General features: G+C 38.0%; 1 protein-coding gene across 1 annotated transcript in view; it reads left to right on the top strand.

The window, feature by feature from the left end:
• The window catches only part of LOC136853579 (uncharacterized), a 359829-nt gene that overhangs the window by 48024 nt on the left and 294221 nt on the right, over positions 1-17584 (top strand). The window contains 1 exon segment of the mRNA XM_067129318.1: positions 392-490. Within this exon segment, the coding sequence (XP_066985419.1) occupies positions 392-490 (99 nt within the window).

The following is a 17584-nucleotide window of genomic DNA, read 5'->3' as shown; positions in this document are numbered from 1 at the left end:
AATTTGGTATATATGGAGAGATTTCGGATTAAAAACCAAGGTAGAATTGCAGTAAAGGTCTTTGAAAAATTAGCAAAAATCTGTAGAAAAATAATGTGATAAAATGTATGAAAAGTGTCCGGTAACAATACACCAATCACCTTTACCAATATATTTCTTTTACTTTTCATGTTTTGTGATCATCTGCCGTCTTTTTTTTATTTCCCTGATCATTAAAAATCTTCTCGATTCTCCTTTTACTGATCACTAGAGCCCAGCGCACCTTTGAGCTTGAACAGATCACAGGGATTGTCATCATCCTGTCCCTCTATCATAATTTTGTGATCATTTCCATTCTTCCCTTTTCTTTCCATGATCAGTAATAAAAATCACCTCGACCTTCCTTTTACAGATCACTAGAGCCCAGAGCACCTTAGAACTCGAGCAGATCATAAGGACGGTGACCAAAGAGCGCTTGCAGCTGGAGAGACATCTAGCGGCAGCCAGTGAGGTAGGTTACGGAGCTTCAGTTTTTTTTTTTTTTTTGTGTTGGTAAATCTCTTTTTTGTTTTATTTTATTTTATTTTATTTTAGTTTAGTCTAGTTTATTTATCTGTTGTTATATTTTGTAGAGATATTGTAGAATACTTTATTCGCTTGCAAAATTACTGAGATACTTTACGAATAAAGTAATCAAATGTTTTAAGATTTTTAACTTAGACCTATTGGGTGGTAAATCTCGTTTTTGGTTATTTATTTATTTATTTATGTAACTTATTTATTTATCTAATTGTTATAGTTTTTACAGAAATCATGCTATATTTAAGGCAATTATAAAACTAACGAGATACTTTACGAAAAACGTAATGAAGTGTTTTAAGATATTCAACCTAGGCTTACGTGAAAGTTTTGTGCAGAAAGTGGTGTTTCTCATACCCTGACCCACAGTGGGTCCTGTTTGGGTCCTGTTCGGGTTTAGATGGGTTTGTGGGTTGGAAACTAATCTGTGGGTAAGAAAAAACCCCTACCAAAAAGACCCAGGGCTTAATTTTGATGTTAGTAAGATTGACATGAATTTAAACCGGTTTTAGACTCACCCATTGAATGTAAACCGGTTTTAGACTCACCCATTAAATGTAGACGGTTTTTTAGACTCACCCATTGGCTGTAAACTGCTTTTAGACTCGCCCATCGAATGTAAACCGGTTTTAGACTCACCCATCGAATGTAAACGGGTTTTTAGACTCACCATTGAATGGTGTAAAGCAGTTTTAGGCTCTCCCATCGAATATAAACCGGTTTTAGACTCTCCCATCGAATGTAAACCGGTTTTAGGCTCTTATTTAAGCCCACATTAAACGGAAACGGTCACCAGCTGATGTATAAGATTCTTGAACCTTTTTTTAACGACATTTTTACATCTGACCTCCCTAAGACCACATTAAAATAACCTCAGGGGCCATTGTGTTCGATAAACCATTCAGATGCAAGATGCAGATTCCCTGATGTTACGTTTCGTCGCATTGGGCAATAAACCGTCTCTTTATAAAGCCGTTACGTCTGGTTAGTACTAAGTTGCGACATACTGAAGCCCCATTTTTAGACGTCTGTTCGTGATGTGCGTCATTTGACATATATTTATATGTAGATGAATGTTATATAATTGATGATTTTTCATTTATATGTAAGGGAATTATTAATTATTGGTTACGTAGTTGTATTAGATATGTTTAAGGAGATGGGACTTGGTTAATGGGGAATTTATAGATGATTTTCTAGGTTTCAGTAATGAAATAACTGAAAATTTGGTTAATAGTTTATTTAAATGGTGTATGTTAAAGTCAACTAGACTTTTATTATTATTATTATTATTATTATTATTATTATTATTATTATTATTATAGCTTTTTGGAAGTGTTAAACCTCCTTCAGCTGTTTTTAATAAGGATGCTGTGCCCTCTCTCTCTCTCTCTCTCTCTCTCTCTCTCTCTCTCTCTCTCTCTCTTCTCTTCTTCTTCTTCTTCTTCTTCTTCTTCTTCTTCTTCTTCTTCTTCTTCTTCTTCTTCTTCTTCTTCTTCCACGTACTTTGTACCGAATACATGATTAAAAAATAAAATTATTTTCTTCAGTTCGTCAATTTTCTTTCGATAAACCCGAAGTCCCAGAGTGAGCCACCTTGTAATTGAAGCAGGTAGCTCGTTGTTGACAATATTATTACCAGTGTTAGGTTTCTAGAGGTACTGAGGTATGTAGAATTAGGCTGATAGTTTCTCTGTCACAGTTCTGGTTTAGTTGGGGAAGGGAACTGAATAATTTCAACAGTTACAAAGGCTAATTAAGAGCAGGTGCCCTTATATATAATTTGTCGAGTTTAAGGTAACTCGTTTTTGCCATTATTGTTACCAGTGTTAGGTTTCTAGAGGTAGAAATAGACTGATGGTGTCTTTTCTCCATATCTTGTTTAGTTGGGGAAGGGAACTGAATCATTTCTACAGTTACAAAGGCTAATTAAAAAGAGGTGGCTTTTCTAAATAATCTCTTGTGTCTACTGACCACTGTCAAGACCAAGATAAGACTTGATGTAAGTCTAGCCACGGTTGGGACTTCTTGGGTCTTTGAAAACTGGCACAATACAAGTCCAAATGAAAGCTTAACTTAGAAGCCATGTTGCAGTAGAGTTATTTGTTAAAAGTCACCACAAAAAAATTTAATAAATAGCAAAATTTGCTGTTTTGTTCTTCCTTTTGTCACTTAAGTAAATAAGGAACTTGTCTGCGTCATAAGAATGCCATTTGACTTAAGTAAGACCAACGCCATTAGTCTGCTAGACTGAGGCTAGGCCCTACCACTCCCTCCCTCTCTTTCTCTCTCCCTCTCTCTCCCCCTCTCCCTCCTTCTGTCTCCCTTTCCCTATGTTCACCCCTATACCATTCCCTCAAGCTGCAATGCAGAAACTGCCCAGAGAAAATGTTCGGTTGGAGATTAAAGTGTTGGAGAGAGAGAGAGAGAGAGAGAGAGAGAGAGAGAGAGAGAGAGAAGGGGAAGGGGAAGGGGGATGGAGGGGAGAGGGTTGTATCAGCCTTTCTGAATTTGTTGTTGTGGTGTGTATTCGCATATGGTTAGCGGGGTCTCTCTCTCTCTCTCAATTTATTTTCTGACATTTTAGATGCATGCAAGATTTAAGATTACTCTCCGCGATCTTGATATCTTATTTAGGATCTCTCTCTCTCTCTCTCTCTCTCTCTCTCTCTCTCTCTCTCTCTCTCTCTCTCTCTCTCTCTGTAGTTTACCGCAAGCCTCGACATCTGTTATATTTATGGCTGCTATGGTCCCACTCGTTGCAGCCATGCTTTCTCTCTCTCTCTCTCTCTCTCTCTCTCTCTCTCTCTCTCTCTCTCTCTCTCTCTCTCTCTCTCTCTAGTAAGACAGCATGATAACTGACCGCCATAAAACCCCGAGAGAAAGAAATGTGTTTATTACCCTCGACGGAATCCATCCTAGAGAGAGAGAGAGAGAGAGAGAGAGAGAGAGAGAGAGAGAGAGAGAGAGAGAGAAATCTAACTAAAACCCAATAACACTGAGGATAATGATATTGACAATAGTATAAACACGTGCATTAATCTTTTCGGAGAGAGAGAGAGAGAGAGAGAGAGAGAGAGAGAGAGAGAGAGAGAGAGAGAAGGTCCTATTTGTGTGCATATTGGACACGTTTCTTCATTTCTCGATCCGTTCTGAACACGTTCCGAAATGTTGCCATATGGGGATTTGCCTTTTGTTTATTCTGTTCGTTTTTTTTTTTTTTTTTCTTATTCCTACAAATGGCCGAAATTTTTGCTTCCTCTCCGCGGAACACTGCCATTGTTTCGCGGTACGGCGTGTGACGTCCTGGTCTCTCTCTCTCTCTCTAAAGATGAATGTACATGTTTTTTCCATCGTCAATATCATGGTCCTCAATGTTATTGGGTTATAGCTAGATTTCCGGGCAGCTCTCTCTCTCTCTCTCTCTCTCTCTCTCTCTCTCTCTCTCTCTCTCTCTCTCTCTCACAGATATAGTAGCAAGATCTCTCTTTAAGCATCATGAGGTTAAGATAGGGTACCGTAGCAAGAAGAATTATGATGAGTACAATATCTCTCTCTCTCTCTCTCTCTCTCTCTCTCTCTCTCTCTCTCTCTCTCTCTCTCTCAAGCTAGTTATTTATTTTTCTCCCTCAAGCTAGTTATTTATTTTTCTTTTTTAGTGATCATTATAATTAGCCAGCTGCCAGAAATGATAACTGATTTGAGATCTTTCATAATCTTGGTTGTCAAGTCAGATCTTTTGGGCCAATCGTAGGACTTTGCAGGACTCTAGGATACTCTTGTGCTGCTTGTTTTGCAGGATATCCTGATCCTTATTTGCTGAAGTGCTAAAAGCCACACTTACTCAGCAATAAGGTCTCTCTCTTTTCCATGCACTGAATTATGAGAACAAAATTCCTGACGTATTTGTAAATGTCTGTGCCCTTAAGTTATGGTATATAGTTTTGATGTTATTATATTCTGTGCTTTTCCATTACTTTTCACTTCTCCTGTAGGAGGGTAGTGCCGTCAGGTGCACTGCTGACATGACTTGATAATATTCTTTGCAGCGTCTCATAGGCCATTCCTTTTACTCTACCTCCATTCATATTCTTTCTCACATCTTACTTTCCACCCTCTTCTAACAATTGTTTCATTGAGCAGTTGCAAAAAGATTTCCCTTCTGTTACATCTTTCAAACCTTTTTTTTCTCTCAATTTCCCTTTCTGCGCTGAATGACCTCATAGGACCCAGCGCTTGAAGTTTGGCCTAAAATGTATATTCCATAATTTTTCACCGAATGGGCGCCGCAAAGAACTCATTAAGAAATGCGTACAGTGCACCGTGGGAGGTGCACTGACTGTGCTACCCCTGTACTGGGTTCGATAAATATGTAAACTGCATTTTCATGATACGAATACCTTGTATAAAAATGGCAAACAAATTAACAAATAAACAAATATATTTTCACATATTTATCTAGTTTACATGAAGGCTCGGTCACGGGTTGGTGCAGTTGACGAAAAATGAAGCTAACGAGGAAAAAAAATGAATAAAAAAAAGGGGGGTGAATTGGAATATTGCTGTGTTTACATCTATGGCCGATTGGGGGTCCTAAAAACACAATGATTAACGCCGTATGCGCTGTGCTGGTTATATAAAAATCATCCCGTCATGTCGTCCGTCTTTGATTCTTGATTGATGGAGTTTTGCTTCGTCAAATCCTGATGCTTTGATGTGTCTGTGATAGTTTTGTTTAGGGTACACAATAGCCGCTTTGCTTTTTTATAGATTTTTTTTTTTTTTAGCTGCGTCGAAAATGATTGTTATAGGGACACAGAGGAGAGGAAGTTAGTGCCGGTAATTCCGTGAAATTGGATTGTTGTTGCTGCTCTCTCTCTCTCTCTCTCTCTCTCTCTCTCTCTCTCTCTCTCTAATAAGTGTTTATACACAACCATCCACTTGGGTATAAGTAAGTACTTTTGTTTACCATATACTATATAACATATAGAATGAAATTGAACAACATTAAATAATATTTATGGCTTAAAATGTTTGTGAAAATATATATCATACATACATACATACATATATATATATATATATATATATATATATATATATATATATATATATATATGTATGTATGTATAAAATATAAATATATTTATATATATTATATATATAAATACATATATTGATATATATATATATATATAAATATAAATCTTTGTATATATATTATTTATATATATATAAAATATATACTTTTTGTATATATTATATTTATATATATAATATATATATATATATATGAATACATATATATATATATATATATGTGTGTGTGTGTGTGTGCGTGTGTGTATTTGTGTGTGTGCATATGCATACATGCACACATACACACTGGGAATTTGGGAACATTTTCAAGCAAAATTGACGTATTACAGCAAACTGAAATCAGGTCTGTTTGTAACATAAAAACAGTTAAACTGAACTCAATAATCGTACTATATAGAAATCCAGCCTCAGATATTCCTAGAGCCCTAGATGAATCCTAGATGAATCTAGTACCAGATGAATCTTAACACCAACTCTGTCCTGAGATGTGGACGACTTTTCGAGGACGACATATACTGGAACCTCCACTGGTACAATGTCCGAGGTTTTTAATGTTTATGCTTCTTCTGGGAGACATTTTGACTCTTTCCCCCTCCCCTTCCCCTTCCTCTGTTCCCCCTGGATGCCCCTAGGAACGACTTTGATGGGTAGGGAGGGGTAGGGGAGAAGAGGAGGGTAGGGGAGGAGGAGGAGGAGGGCGTAAATTTCTGTGTTGTTTGTCCTTTTGTTCGGGTTTTCTTCGTTAACGATCCGTGGGTACTTTATTGCTCTTCTTCTTCTTCTTCTTCTTCTTCTTCTTCTTCTTCTTCTTCTTCTTCTTCTTCTTCTTCTCTTCTTCTTCATCTTCTTCTCGCTCCGGACTGGAATCTAGCGTTGTCGGAATGTGTATGTGTATGTGTTTGTGTGTACACAGTCCTCCTCCTCCTCCTCCTCCTCCTCCCCTCCTCCTCCTCCCTCCTCCCCTCCTCCTCCTCCTCCTCCTCCTCCTCCTCCTCCTCCTCCTCCTCCTCCCCTCCCCCCTCCCCTCCCCTCCCCCCTCCCCTCCCCTCCTCCCTCCTCCTCCTCCTCCTCCTCCTCCTCCTCCTCCTCCTCCTCCTCCTCCTCCTCTCATTGCACGCCTAAAATTTTCCTTATCTTCCGGTTGCTTTGCTCAAGCGTGTTTGTTTTTTGTTTGTTTTGTTTTTGGGGGATGTTTAGAGAAACTTCATTTGATTGTTTTTTTAGGTTTGTATACATACTTTTCAGTGTCGTCTGTATATGCATACAGTACATTCGATTCAAAATGCGCTGTATTTATGAATATGTATTTGTGGTTTGTACGTCATGCATTCCTCCCAGTGTGATTTTGAATTTCTTTTGATGAGAATATATATATATATATATATATATATATATATATATATATATATATATATATATATATATATATATATATATATATATATATATATATATAAATGTCTTTTATTTTACCACTCTCCCCAAGGACACCAAAGATTTAAGAGCTTCAGGGTCTAAAATTAACGGAGACAGAATGAGCGACTGTTTCGCGAACTCAAACAACATGAGGAGCACTTCCCCAAAGACATCAGTAATGCTTCCCAAAAGTACTGTCTCTTTTATGCTAGTCGTGTCAGGCGTCGTCTTTTCTGAATGACATTATGTACAAACGCTATGCAGCATTAGGGTTTGTGTCTGCTCTACAGTAAAACATGTCGTTAAGCATGCTAGCAACTTGTCACATACATTTCACGAACAAGACGAATACGAGTTACTGACTTGTCTGCAACCTGTGTGTGATGTTAGCAATATGTTTGTGACATGTTGGCAACATGTTTGTAATATGTTTGAAACATGTTTGTAACATGTTAGCAACATGTATGTGACATACTGGCAACATGTTTGTGGCATGTTAGCTACATGTCTGTGACATGCTGTCGGTATGTCTGTGACATGTTATAAACATGTATTTGACATATTGGCACTTTGTGACATGGTAGTAATATGTTTGTGACATGTCATCAACATGTATATGACATGTTAGCTACATGTTTGTGACATGTTAGTAACATGTGTGTGACATGTTAGCAACATTTTTTTTAACACCTTGGCAATAAATTTCCTAAATGTGTCTATGACATGTTTTACTGTAGTGTGGGTGCAGCCTTAGAGAAAAGGTTATGTTTTCTGTGTACCAGATAGTTTACATTTATGTTTCTTTTATGTATTCTCTGAGTCCTTACTCTGTGCAGTCATTTCGTTCTTTCAAAGTTTCCGGCTCACCTGAGCCTCAGGATCAAGCGAGCTTCTCTGGTCTAAGTTTGTGCCTCGTCCTTCTTTTCGCGTTTTTTAAATTTTTATTTCTCCTACAGATCATCTCCGCTGTTTTCAGTCAAAGGAAACATAAAGGATTTTTAATTTTATTCTGGTGAGGGACCACTCCCTCTGAAAATAGGACTGGGTTTTCATAAATCTTTTTCATATTTGGTTACAGAAGGCCATCATGTGATGGATTTCAATACATACACACACACACACACATATATATGTGTGTGTGTGTATGTCTCCTGTGGTCAAGACAGATAGACCAATTTGTTATCGTCCATACGCACTGCGATTCTTCATTAAAAATTTAATCATTGGCTACAGTCTTCAAATTCATATAGGAAATAAGTTTGGTTTAAAAGGAAGGTGACTCAGTTGAACATTGGTGGACCTTTATGTTTCATATCAGGTGTCTCGTTTTGTTCTTCCGTGATATGTTGTTGCAATGAGTGCTTCTCTTATCTCTGTTGGCGAGTTGCGTTCAAGGTCAGCCTTGTTGCAGGCTGCGCTTGGTTTGGGGTTTTTATTTTGTGCGTAATTAAAAAAAAAGCTGAAAATAACATCACATGTATAAACTTAAATCAAAAAAGATTTTTATATCAAAAAAGGTTTTTATATCATTGTGTTAACTGTCTTTCACAGTTGTATTGTTTTAAGTATATATATTTATACTTTCCATTTTAAACTTTTGCTTAACCAAACTATGATGAGTGAACATTGATGTTTGCTTTAAAAAACAGATGATATCACCAATACCTTCAATATTAATTTTATGCTTAACGGAATCGTAAGTTGAGTGGGTCCTTTCCCCAGGTTAAACTAGGTTAAACTAGGCGAAAAAGATTCGATCAAAGATGAAATATAAAGAAAAGTCGAAAGTTTGACCAAAGAGTCCAGAGCAGTACTTTTAGGGAAGAGACGAAATCATTGACAGATAATTATTATCAGCTGTTTTGTTTATGTCCAAAAATAACTAAATATTTTTATTTCCGTCGTTTTTTTTTTAAACCAACGCGAGATCGTTTCACTTATGAAAAGATCTACCGTTTATTAAAGAATTTTAGAGATGGCTACCTTACGTGATTATTCAAGAGAATTTAAGGCAAAATATGTTTTAATATTTTTAGTTTTGTTTTTTTTAATTTTTAGTTTTTTTATTATAATTTAGATTGTTTTGTTCTTTCAGTGCAGTAGTGGATTATAAAATTTAATCTGAACTCTGCTTGTCTGCATCAATTATAAACCTATAAAAATATGAAATATCACAATTAATTATTTGTGAGTGTTGATAATTCTGCAGCGCAGTCTGAACCGGCTAGGTGTTGAATACAGGTATGGCAAACTGAAGTCAACAATTTTGGAATCTGAAGCCAAAAATATAATTTAAAAAAAAAAAAAAGTACCGAAGTTGTTACGGAAATCATTTGTATGAATTCTTCTGATTATGAATAGAAATTAATTCCTGACTATTCCTCATATTTGAAATCACCCAAAGTGTGACATTGTCCCCCCAAAATTTTAAACCATGTTTCATTATCCCAAACTCTGTTCTCAAGCAGTGTCATGTCCGTCACATAATTAGCCACCCTTGTCCGAATCAGACCGTCTGTGTGGCTCAGTTAGGACTAATGGTTCTCTCTCTCTCTCTCTCTCTCTCTCTCTCTCTCTCTCTCTCTCTCTCTCTAATCTTTTCTTTTGTTTTAAGCTATTCTAAAGTAGGATTCTTTTTGTTGTTATCAATAAAAAATGGCTATAATTTACTCTCTCTCTCTCTCTCTCTCTCTCTCAATCTCAATCTTTCTTTGTTGTTATCAGTAAGCTATTTTGAAGTCTCTCTCTCTCTCTCCAGTCTTCTCTGTTGTTGTAAGCTATCCTTCTTCTTCTTCTTCTTCTTCTTCTTCTGTTGTTTTAAAAAGGCTTCTTCTTCTTCTTCTTCTCTTCTCTCTTATCAGTAAGCTATCCTAAAGCAGGATTCTTCTTCTCTCTTCTTCTTCTCTGTTGTTATCAGTCTCTCTCTCTCTCTCTCTCTCTCTCTCTCTCTCTCTCTCTCTCTCTCTCTCTCTCTCTCTCTCTCTCTATTATTTATGCACCTCGCGAAGTGCGGAAGACAGAATTTGTCGCATTGGCGAAGGGAAGTGTTTCTGTATATATATGCATAGATCGTCTTCACGACAGTCGTGCGTAGTCGTGTATGCGTGCGTGCGTGCAGGCGCGCCGACCCAACGACTTTTCCGTGCTTCGCGTTCGTGTGGTGCTGGGTTTTCTTTTTATCAGATTTTTTTTTTTATGTCTGGGATTCCTTGCAGTGTTATGTTCTTTGTTGGCCAGGGAAGGCTTTTGTGCCTATGAGAGAGAGAGAGAGAGAGAGAGAGAGAGAGAGAGAGAGAGAGAGAGAGAGAGAGAGAGAGAGAGAGAGAATAAAATGACAATGAAAGGTGGTAAAACAATTTTAGTTGCTTGAGTACCCAGATACATACGGTATCTTCATGTTCCCGAGAGGGAGAGAGAGAGAGAGAGAGAGAATAAAATGACAGTAAAAGGTAATAAAGTAATTTAGCTTGCATCAGGACTCAAATACATATAGTATCTTTATGGAGAGAGAGAGAGAGAGAATAAAATGACAATGACAGGTAATAAAATAATTTAACAGTAAAGCATGGAAGGTCTCATCTAAATTGTTTAATATCTTTCTTTATTATTTTTGCATTTCTTAACTTTTATAGCCAGTGCTTTGAATATCCCTTTCAAAAATAAGGTGTAATATTGGCATTACATTTCTTAAGATATTATAGGTTATTTCTTGTCTTAATCGACTCGTATAACTTATAATAACAATACTTTTAATGTTAATGCTTCTTTAATATATGTATATATATATATATATATATATATATATATATATATATATATATATATATATATATATATATATGTATATATATATATATTATATATATGTATATGCATATATATGGTACATACATACTATATATACATAATACATTCTTCCTCATCCCTCACGAAAAATTCCAGTCATAATGAAGGCCTACCTAGAGACTGAAATAGGCTTTTGTCATGGGGGTCACGTTCGACCCGGGCCAAAACAGCAAGTGTCCCCTTTTACCTGTTGATCTGGAAGGAAGAAGAAGAAGAAGGCGAAGAGGAAGAAGAAGGAAAAAATAATGTTCCCAAATTTTCCAGTTTGAGAAGATAAGGGAACCAAGTTTTCCCTCAACATTGAATTGAAATTTGTGGGGTTTTTTTGGTTGGGGGCGATTTCTGCAAATATGGTTTGGCTGATGTTTATGGAATCAATACCAGTGTTTGTGGTGTGTGTCTGAGAGAGAGAGAGAGAGAGAGAGAGAGAGAGAGAGAGAGAGAGAGAGAGAGAGAGAGAGAGAGAGAGAGGTTTCAAGGGTAAAATACAGTTTTTTTATATCGCATAGGAGCTCGAAGTATGTTCTTAGGGATTTTTTTTATTGAATTCGTTTATGTTTGTTTTTGGTGTCAGAGAGAGAGAGAGCTCCCACCTTTTTTTGAAGTATTTACCTCACGGATCATAGAACCTTAACTGGCCTTTAATTTTAAATATACCTTCTTCATCTCTCTCTCTCTCTCTCTCTCTCTCTCTCTCTCTCTCTCTCTCTCTCTCTCTGGCGTAGACCTGGTGTTTTAATTTCCGCATTTAAATTGATTCGTAATGGTCTTTTTGTAGCCTACATTATATAACGACGAGAGAGAGAGTTTTAAATCAGTAAAAAACTTTAAGTGGATGAAAGAAACTCAGAAACTTATTATCGTTGCAGATTTGATGTCTGGAAAGTTTTGTGTTTGTTTTGGACAAGATGAGTTACGGAGATTACATCATCATTTTGTTGGATCTTCCTATTATTATTATTATTATTGTTATTATTATTATTATTATTATTATTATTATTATTATTATTAGTAGTAGTAGTAGTAGTAGTAGTAGTAGTAGTAGTAGTAGTAGTAGTAGTAGTATTTTTTATATTGTCGAAGAAAGCTTGGCAATTTTGGAAATTTTGTGTTTTCCCAAAAACACCAGTTTTCAGGAATTTTAATGTTTAATCTTACATTTTCACCTGAGAGAGAGAGAGAGAGAGAGAGAGAGAGAGAGAGAGAGAGAGAGAGAGAGAGAGAGAGAGAGAGAGAGAGGACTAAAGTACAGTCGACTTACCGAAAACACAATAGGACCCCCAGAGCGAAAATATCTTGGCAATCCAGCTGATAGATAAACACTCACTTGAGCTATATCCATTAAGTCACCTCGCAAACCCTCCAGTGTCTTCTTAATTGTTATATTACAGCGGATTGCCATCAAGGTGACTCAACAGGTGTTTCATTACGTAAGGCCCACACCTTTTGGAGTGAGAATATCCTGGCCAGAAAGTTGGCAGTTCTACTTCTGACGTAAATGGTACCACAGTTGTCATTTGTACCAAAAGTGGGTTTTGCTTAGTGTGGAGTACGTATTATAAGAGTTATTTCTTTTTTAATGTCAGTTTTTGACAGAGAAAACATGGAAGATGGTATTATATACCTGTACAGAAATATTTGGTACATGAAGGTGTGCATATCGTCAGAATTCAATGACAGATGTAGAGTTTAATTTCAAAATGTCCCATAGGTAACATTATAGTGCATCATCATTGTTAGAAAATGGAGAGGACAAATTTAACTTCTGACAGTTTGTCAAGTGAATAAATGAAATGAATAAACAGATAAATAAACAATATAGAAGGAAAATATACCTTCTATATTGTTTATTTATCTGTTTATTCATTTCATTTATTCATTTATTTTCTCTAGGTAAGACCTGAACATCATCTTCAGCCTTAGGTATATTTCAAGGCGTAAAACTTTCCTTTTCAGTTGCAAAATTGTAAATTATTGCAATAGCCTTTTTTTCGTTTCTTAGTATAAAAAAGGCCATTACTTGCTACCCTGTCAATTGAAATTATAGCTTTTCAGTAAAGAGATATGGATTTGAATGGAGTTGTACAGTACTTAAGAATGACACAACTTTTCCAATTTTTAGAGCAGTTCATTTATTCAACATATTTGTGGTTTACTTTTAAAGGCAAGTAATGATATACCTGATACACCTTGTACCTGATACACCTTATACATGATACACCTTATACAGGTACATGGTACACCTTATACCTGATACACCTTTGTCTCTTAATATGTTACGCTTTGCTATCATTAATTCCCGTGTATAATCTGCCTGTCTAAAAGAGACATAAACCTCTCTCTCTCTCTCTCTCTCTCTCTCTCTCTCTCTCTCTCTCTCTCTCTCTCTCTCTCTCTCTCTCAGACGTTCCCTAATTAGCCCTGGGGGAGGGGAAGAGATTTTAATCTCCCATTCCTGTTTATCACTAGATAAACATTTCACACTTTGCGTGTACAGTGGTGCAAGAGATTTCTCTCCCTGGTGTTCAGTTTCGCCACTGAAGAAGGAAACGGTTGTCATCCTGTGTTGGTGGGAATGAGTGGGGGGTTCAGACACTCATGTGGTATATAACCGAAAGAAAATTGCAATTAACATAACTTTGTTGGAAATAATTTCGGGACATTTTTGTTAATATAAGAACTGTATTTCACTTACGGTTATGTCTAACGATTTTTCAGTTTTCACAAGAAAAAGAACGAACGGTAACCTAAGCTATATCATACATACATAAACAGTAAATGAAGTTATATTGTAAATATATAAACTGTAAAATAAGCTACATTATAAATATATAAACAGTAAACTAAGTTCTATTATAAATATATGGTTATTGAAAGAAAGGAATATACCTGAATGTTTAGTTAGAAATAAAATCCACCATTTTACATACCTAAAAATATATAAAGTCTGTTTAAGAAATAAATTTCATAAACATTTCTCTGATAATTATTGTGATATGGTCACAATGTCTTCCAGATAAATATTGGTCAATAGAGCCTTATTTAAATTTGATATAAATATTTGATGAATAAAAATTTAAATAAGGAAATTTAGGCAGCGCAAAAGCGAAGGTCATACCATATTTGAAGTATGAGAATCACTATTTGACTTACCTATGGACCACCGTGGGCATATGAAAAAGACACACTAGATATTTAGTGTGATTAAATGTTTAGTCTGATGGGATATCACACTTCTTTGTCACTGGGAGAGGAGGGAATTTGGGGAGGGGGGGCCGCCTTTAGTATGCAGTTTTGGCACTAGTGGTCATATTGGGGGACAGTACGCCTGGCTGGGTCACTGACCTTTTTGGACAGGTACGAGTGTGTGTGAGAGAGAGAGGACAAATCTCATAATTCTCGTTCTGTCCTAATATTCACCAATTAAAATCTCCTCACCGTCAGATCTCGTAAATGAGAGAGAGAGAGAGAGAGAGAGAGAGAGAGAGAGAGAGAGAGAGAGAGAGAGAAGAAATCTCATTTATGCACGTCATAGCGTCGGGCTCGAAATCTCTCGAAGCGCCATTGGTCTCGTAAATGAGAATCCTTTCGTCCGTGGTCGTCGACAAGTTTGCTATTTTTAGGAGAGAGAGAGAGAGAGAGAGAGAGAGAGAGAGAGAGAGAGAGAGAGAGAGAGAGAGAGTCGTCATTTCTTCTTGGATGACCGGACGTCGTCGTAGCCAGTATATGCGTGTGTGTGTTTGTGTGTGTCTGTTTGTCTGTCTGTGTGTGAGAGTGTGTACCACACCGCCCGTATTATTGATTGCCCTGACCCAATTTCCGTCGTGAGTGTGATGGCTCTCTCTCTCTCTCTCTCTCTCTCTCTCTCTCTCTCTCTCTCTCTCTCTCTCTCTCTCTATACAATCCAGGAGGCGGGAGGGGACTTCCTCATGATAATTCGACTCTCATTGTTTACTAATTATACCGTAAAGACCTCGAGGAGGGCCTCTTCCTCTCCTCGTAGGGACACTTTCGAGAATGAGGCCATTTTTCGAACTCGTATACTGGCGGCGGATATTTTTCTTTTCCCGGAACTCTCTATTAATTGGCGAGAGAAGAAGATTATTCTTCTTCTTCTTCTCATCTTCTTCCTGAGGGCGTCTTGGTGGTGTTAATTAAGTTCCCAGGTCCTCTGCGCCCTCTTCGCGCCCGTCCGAGCCACTACATCTATAGTAACGACGCCCTCCGTGCATTGTTCAATCGTTATTTTCACTTGATCAATGGTAATCAAATTCTTGGCGCGCTGTTGGATAGTAGCCTGCGCGCGTTGCCGGCTGTATTGATCTACACGGGGCCCTCTAAGCATCCTGTAAGCCCTACCCCCATTGGTCGCCGAGCTGTAAAGCCGTCCCCGATTGGCCAGCCCGCTTGCATGCGCTCGCTCTGGAAGGAGGAGAGTTTGGCGCGGATTTGAGAATCGTCGCTGCCTTTTCGTTCGATCCGGATCGGAAAAAATCGTCGATTTCGCCCTCCGTCGATCGATGCATCGGCCTAGCGCCGCGAAAACGAATGCACGATTAAGCAGGGTGTCGATGCGGGTAAGAAGGCCCGGGTGGGGGTCAGGGGGCGGCCCCCAGAGGCGAAATAACAGGAGGACGAAATCGTACGGAAGTGAATTCAAGTGGACTGCGACGGCGTGGTGAGAGGCCTGGCGACACGGGAGGCACACAGTAGATAGCAGTGCTGTGCGCGGGGCCGTTCTCTCGCTGTGCCTTTCCTATATTCTTTGCCAATGGCTGTGAGTTAATAGGTAATCTGTGGGGCCCCTTTAGTGCGATCCGTGTCCTTTGGAGTATCTTAAGTAGTCTAGCCCGCCGGAGGAGGAGAGGAGGGAGCCTTTTTACACACACACATGACTCGTGGAGCAGGCGGAGGAGGGACACCGACTTTTGCTTGATGTAAGTAGCTGCTGCCGCTGCTGTTGGTGTGGTTTCGACTTTGATGAAATGGGATGGTGGTCATCATCGCCTCTCTTATTCATCGCTCGGCTTCAGGGGCGTCTCGGACACGTTCCAGGGGCCGTCAGAGAGTATTTTCGGTTTTTTTTCACGGTGTTTTGGCCCACCAACCCGCCCAGGTTGGTGGGGCCACGAATTCCATACGTGCATGCCATCATTAAGTCGCATACACGGGCCAGCAACCAGATTCTCATACACGGGGAACACCCATCTTAGTACTGTACTCTCTCTCTCTCTCTCTCTCTCTCTCTCTCTCTCTCTCTCTCTCTCTCTCTCTCTCACACACACAAACGCACACACAAACACTTGCACCTCCCTAACGTTTGGCTGGGCTATAATTCTACCAACACTTTATGAGTTGTATTTACTTGCTCGTTTTTGCATAGTTGGTGAAAGTGTTTGCTTATGAAATGCTTACTTAATAAATGGATTACTTACAGAATGATTTGCTTACTTACTTACAAAGCTTTCAGCCTGTAAGTAAAAGTAAATAGGGATATGAAAATAGGTATTACAGCTAAGACAGTTACAAGTTTGAATAGAAAATCGCAGATCTGAATAGGGATTCACAGATTTAGATATAGATTCACAGATTTCAGTAAGGATTCACAGATTTAAATATGGATTCACAGATTACAGTAAGGATTCATTGATTTAAGTAGGGATTCACAGCTTTAAGTATGGGTTCACAGATTTTAGGTAGGATTCACAGATTTAAATAGGAATTCGCAGGTTTAAATAGGGATTCACAGGTTTAACTAGGGATTCACAGATTTAAGTAGGGATTCACAAGTTTATAAAGGGATTCACAGATTTAATCATTGGTTCACGGATTTAAATAGTGATTCACAGATGAAAATAGGGATTGAGATTTAATGAAGGATTCACCGATTTAAACATGGATTCAGAGATTTAATTAGTGATTCACAGATTCAAAATAGAATTCACAGACTTGAACACAGATTAACAAATTTTAATAGGGATTCACAGATTTAAATAGGAATTCACAGATTCAAATAGTGACGCACAGATTTCAGTAGAGACTCAGATTTAAATATGGATTCACAGATTTCAATAGGGATTCACAGATTTCAGTAGGGATTCACAGATTTAAATATGGATTCACAGACTTGAGAACCAACGACAGAGGCTGCATCTTCTGCGAGACGAATGCTTGACAGATGCAGACTCCATCCTCCGTAGTAGAAACGAATAGGTACAAATAGGTTACTCTCTCTCTCTCTCTCTCTCTCTCTCTCTCTCTCTCTCTCTCTCTCTCTCCCTTCACTGAATCCCTCAAACGTAAGGCTGTAACACTGAAGAGAGAGAGAGGGGGGAGAAGTGATACCTTTACAAAAGGGGTGCAAGACCTGTCTCCCTTCCCTTTCCCTTACCTTTTAACCTGTCGGTAATTACATACACAGGAGGTAATTTTGCTCCCCCTTTCTCCTCTCCCTCTCCCTCCCCCTCTCCCAATCCTTATAATCTCCCCCCCCCCTCCACTAATACCCTTCTCCCATAATGGCGTCACACCGTGAAATCTCGGTTCATTCATTCATTCAGATTTTATTTTGGGTTTTGTTCACTTGTTTGTTATTATTATTTTTTATTATTATTTTTATTAGAAGTAGTAGTAGTAGTAGTAGTAGTTGTTGTAGTAGTAGTAG

The sequence above is a fragment of the Macrobrachium rosenbergii genome, chromosome 27 (genome assembly GCF_040412425.1).
Source record: "Macrobrachium rosenbergii isolate ZJJX-2024 chromosome 27, ASM4041242v1, whole genome shotgun sequence".
Classification (NCBI taxonomy): Eukaryota; Metazoa; Arthropoda; class Malacostraca; order Decapoda; family Palaemonidae; genus Macrobrachium; species Macrobrachium rosenbergii.
The sequence above is the reverse complement of the archived record's forward strand: the minus strand, read 5'-3'. Positions and strand labels throughout refer to the sequence as shown.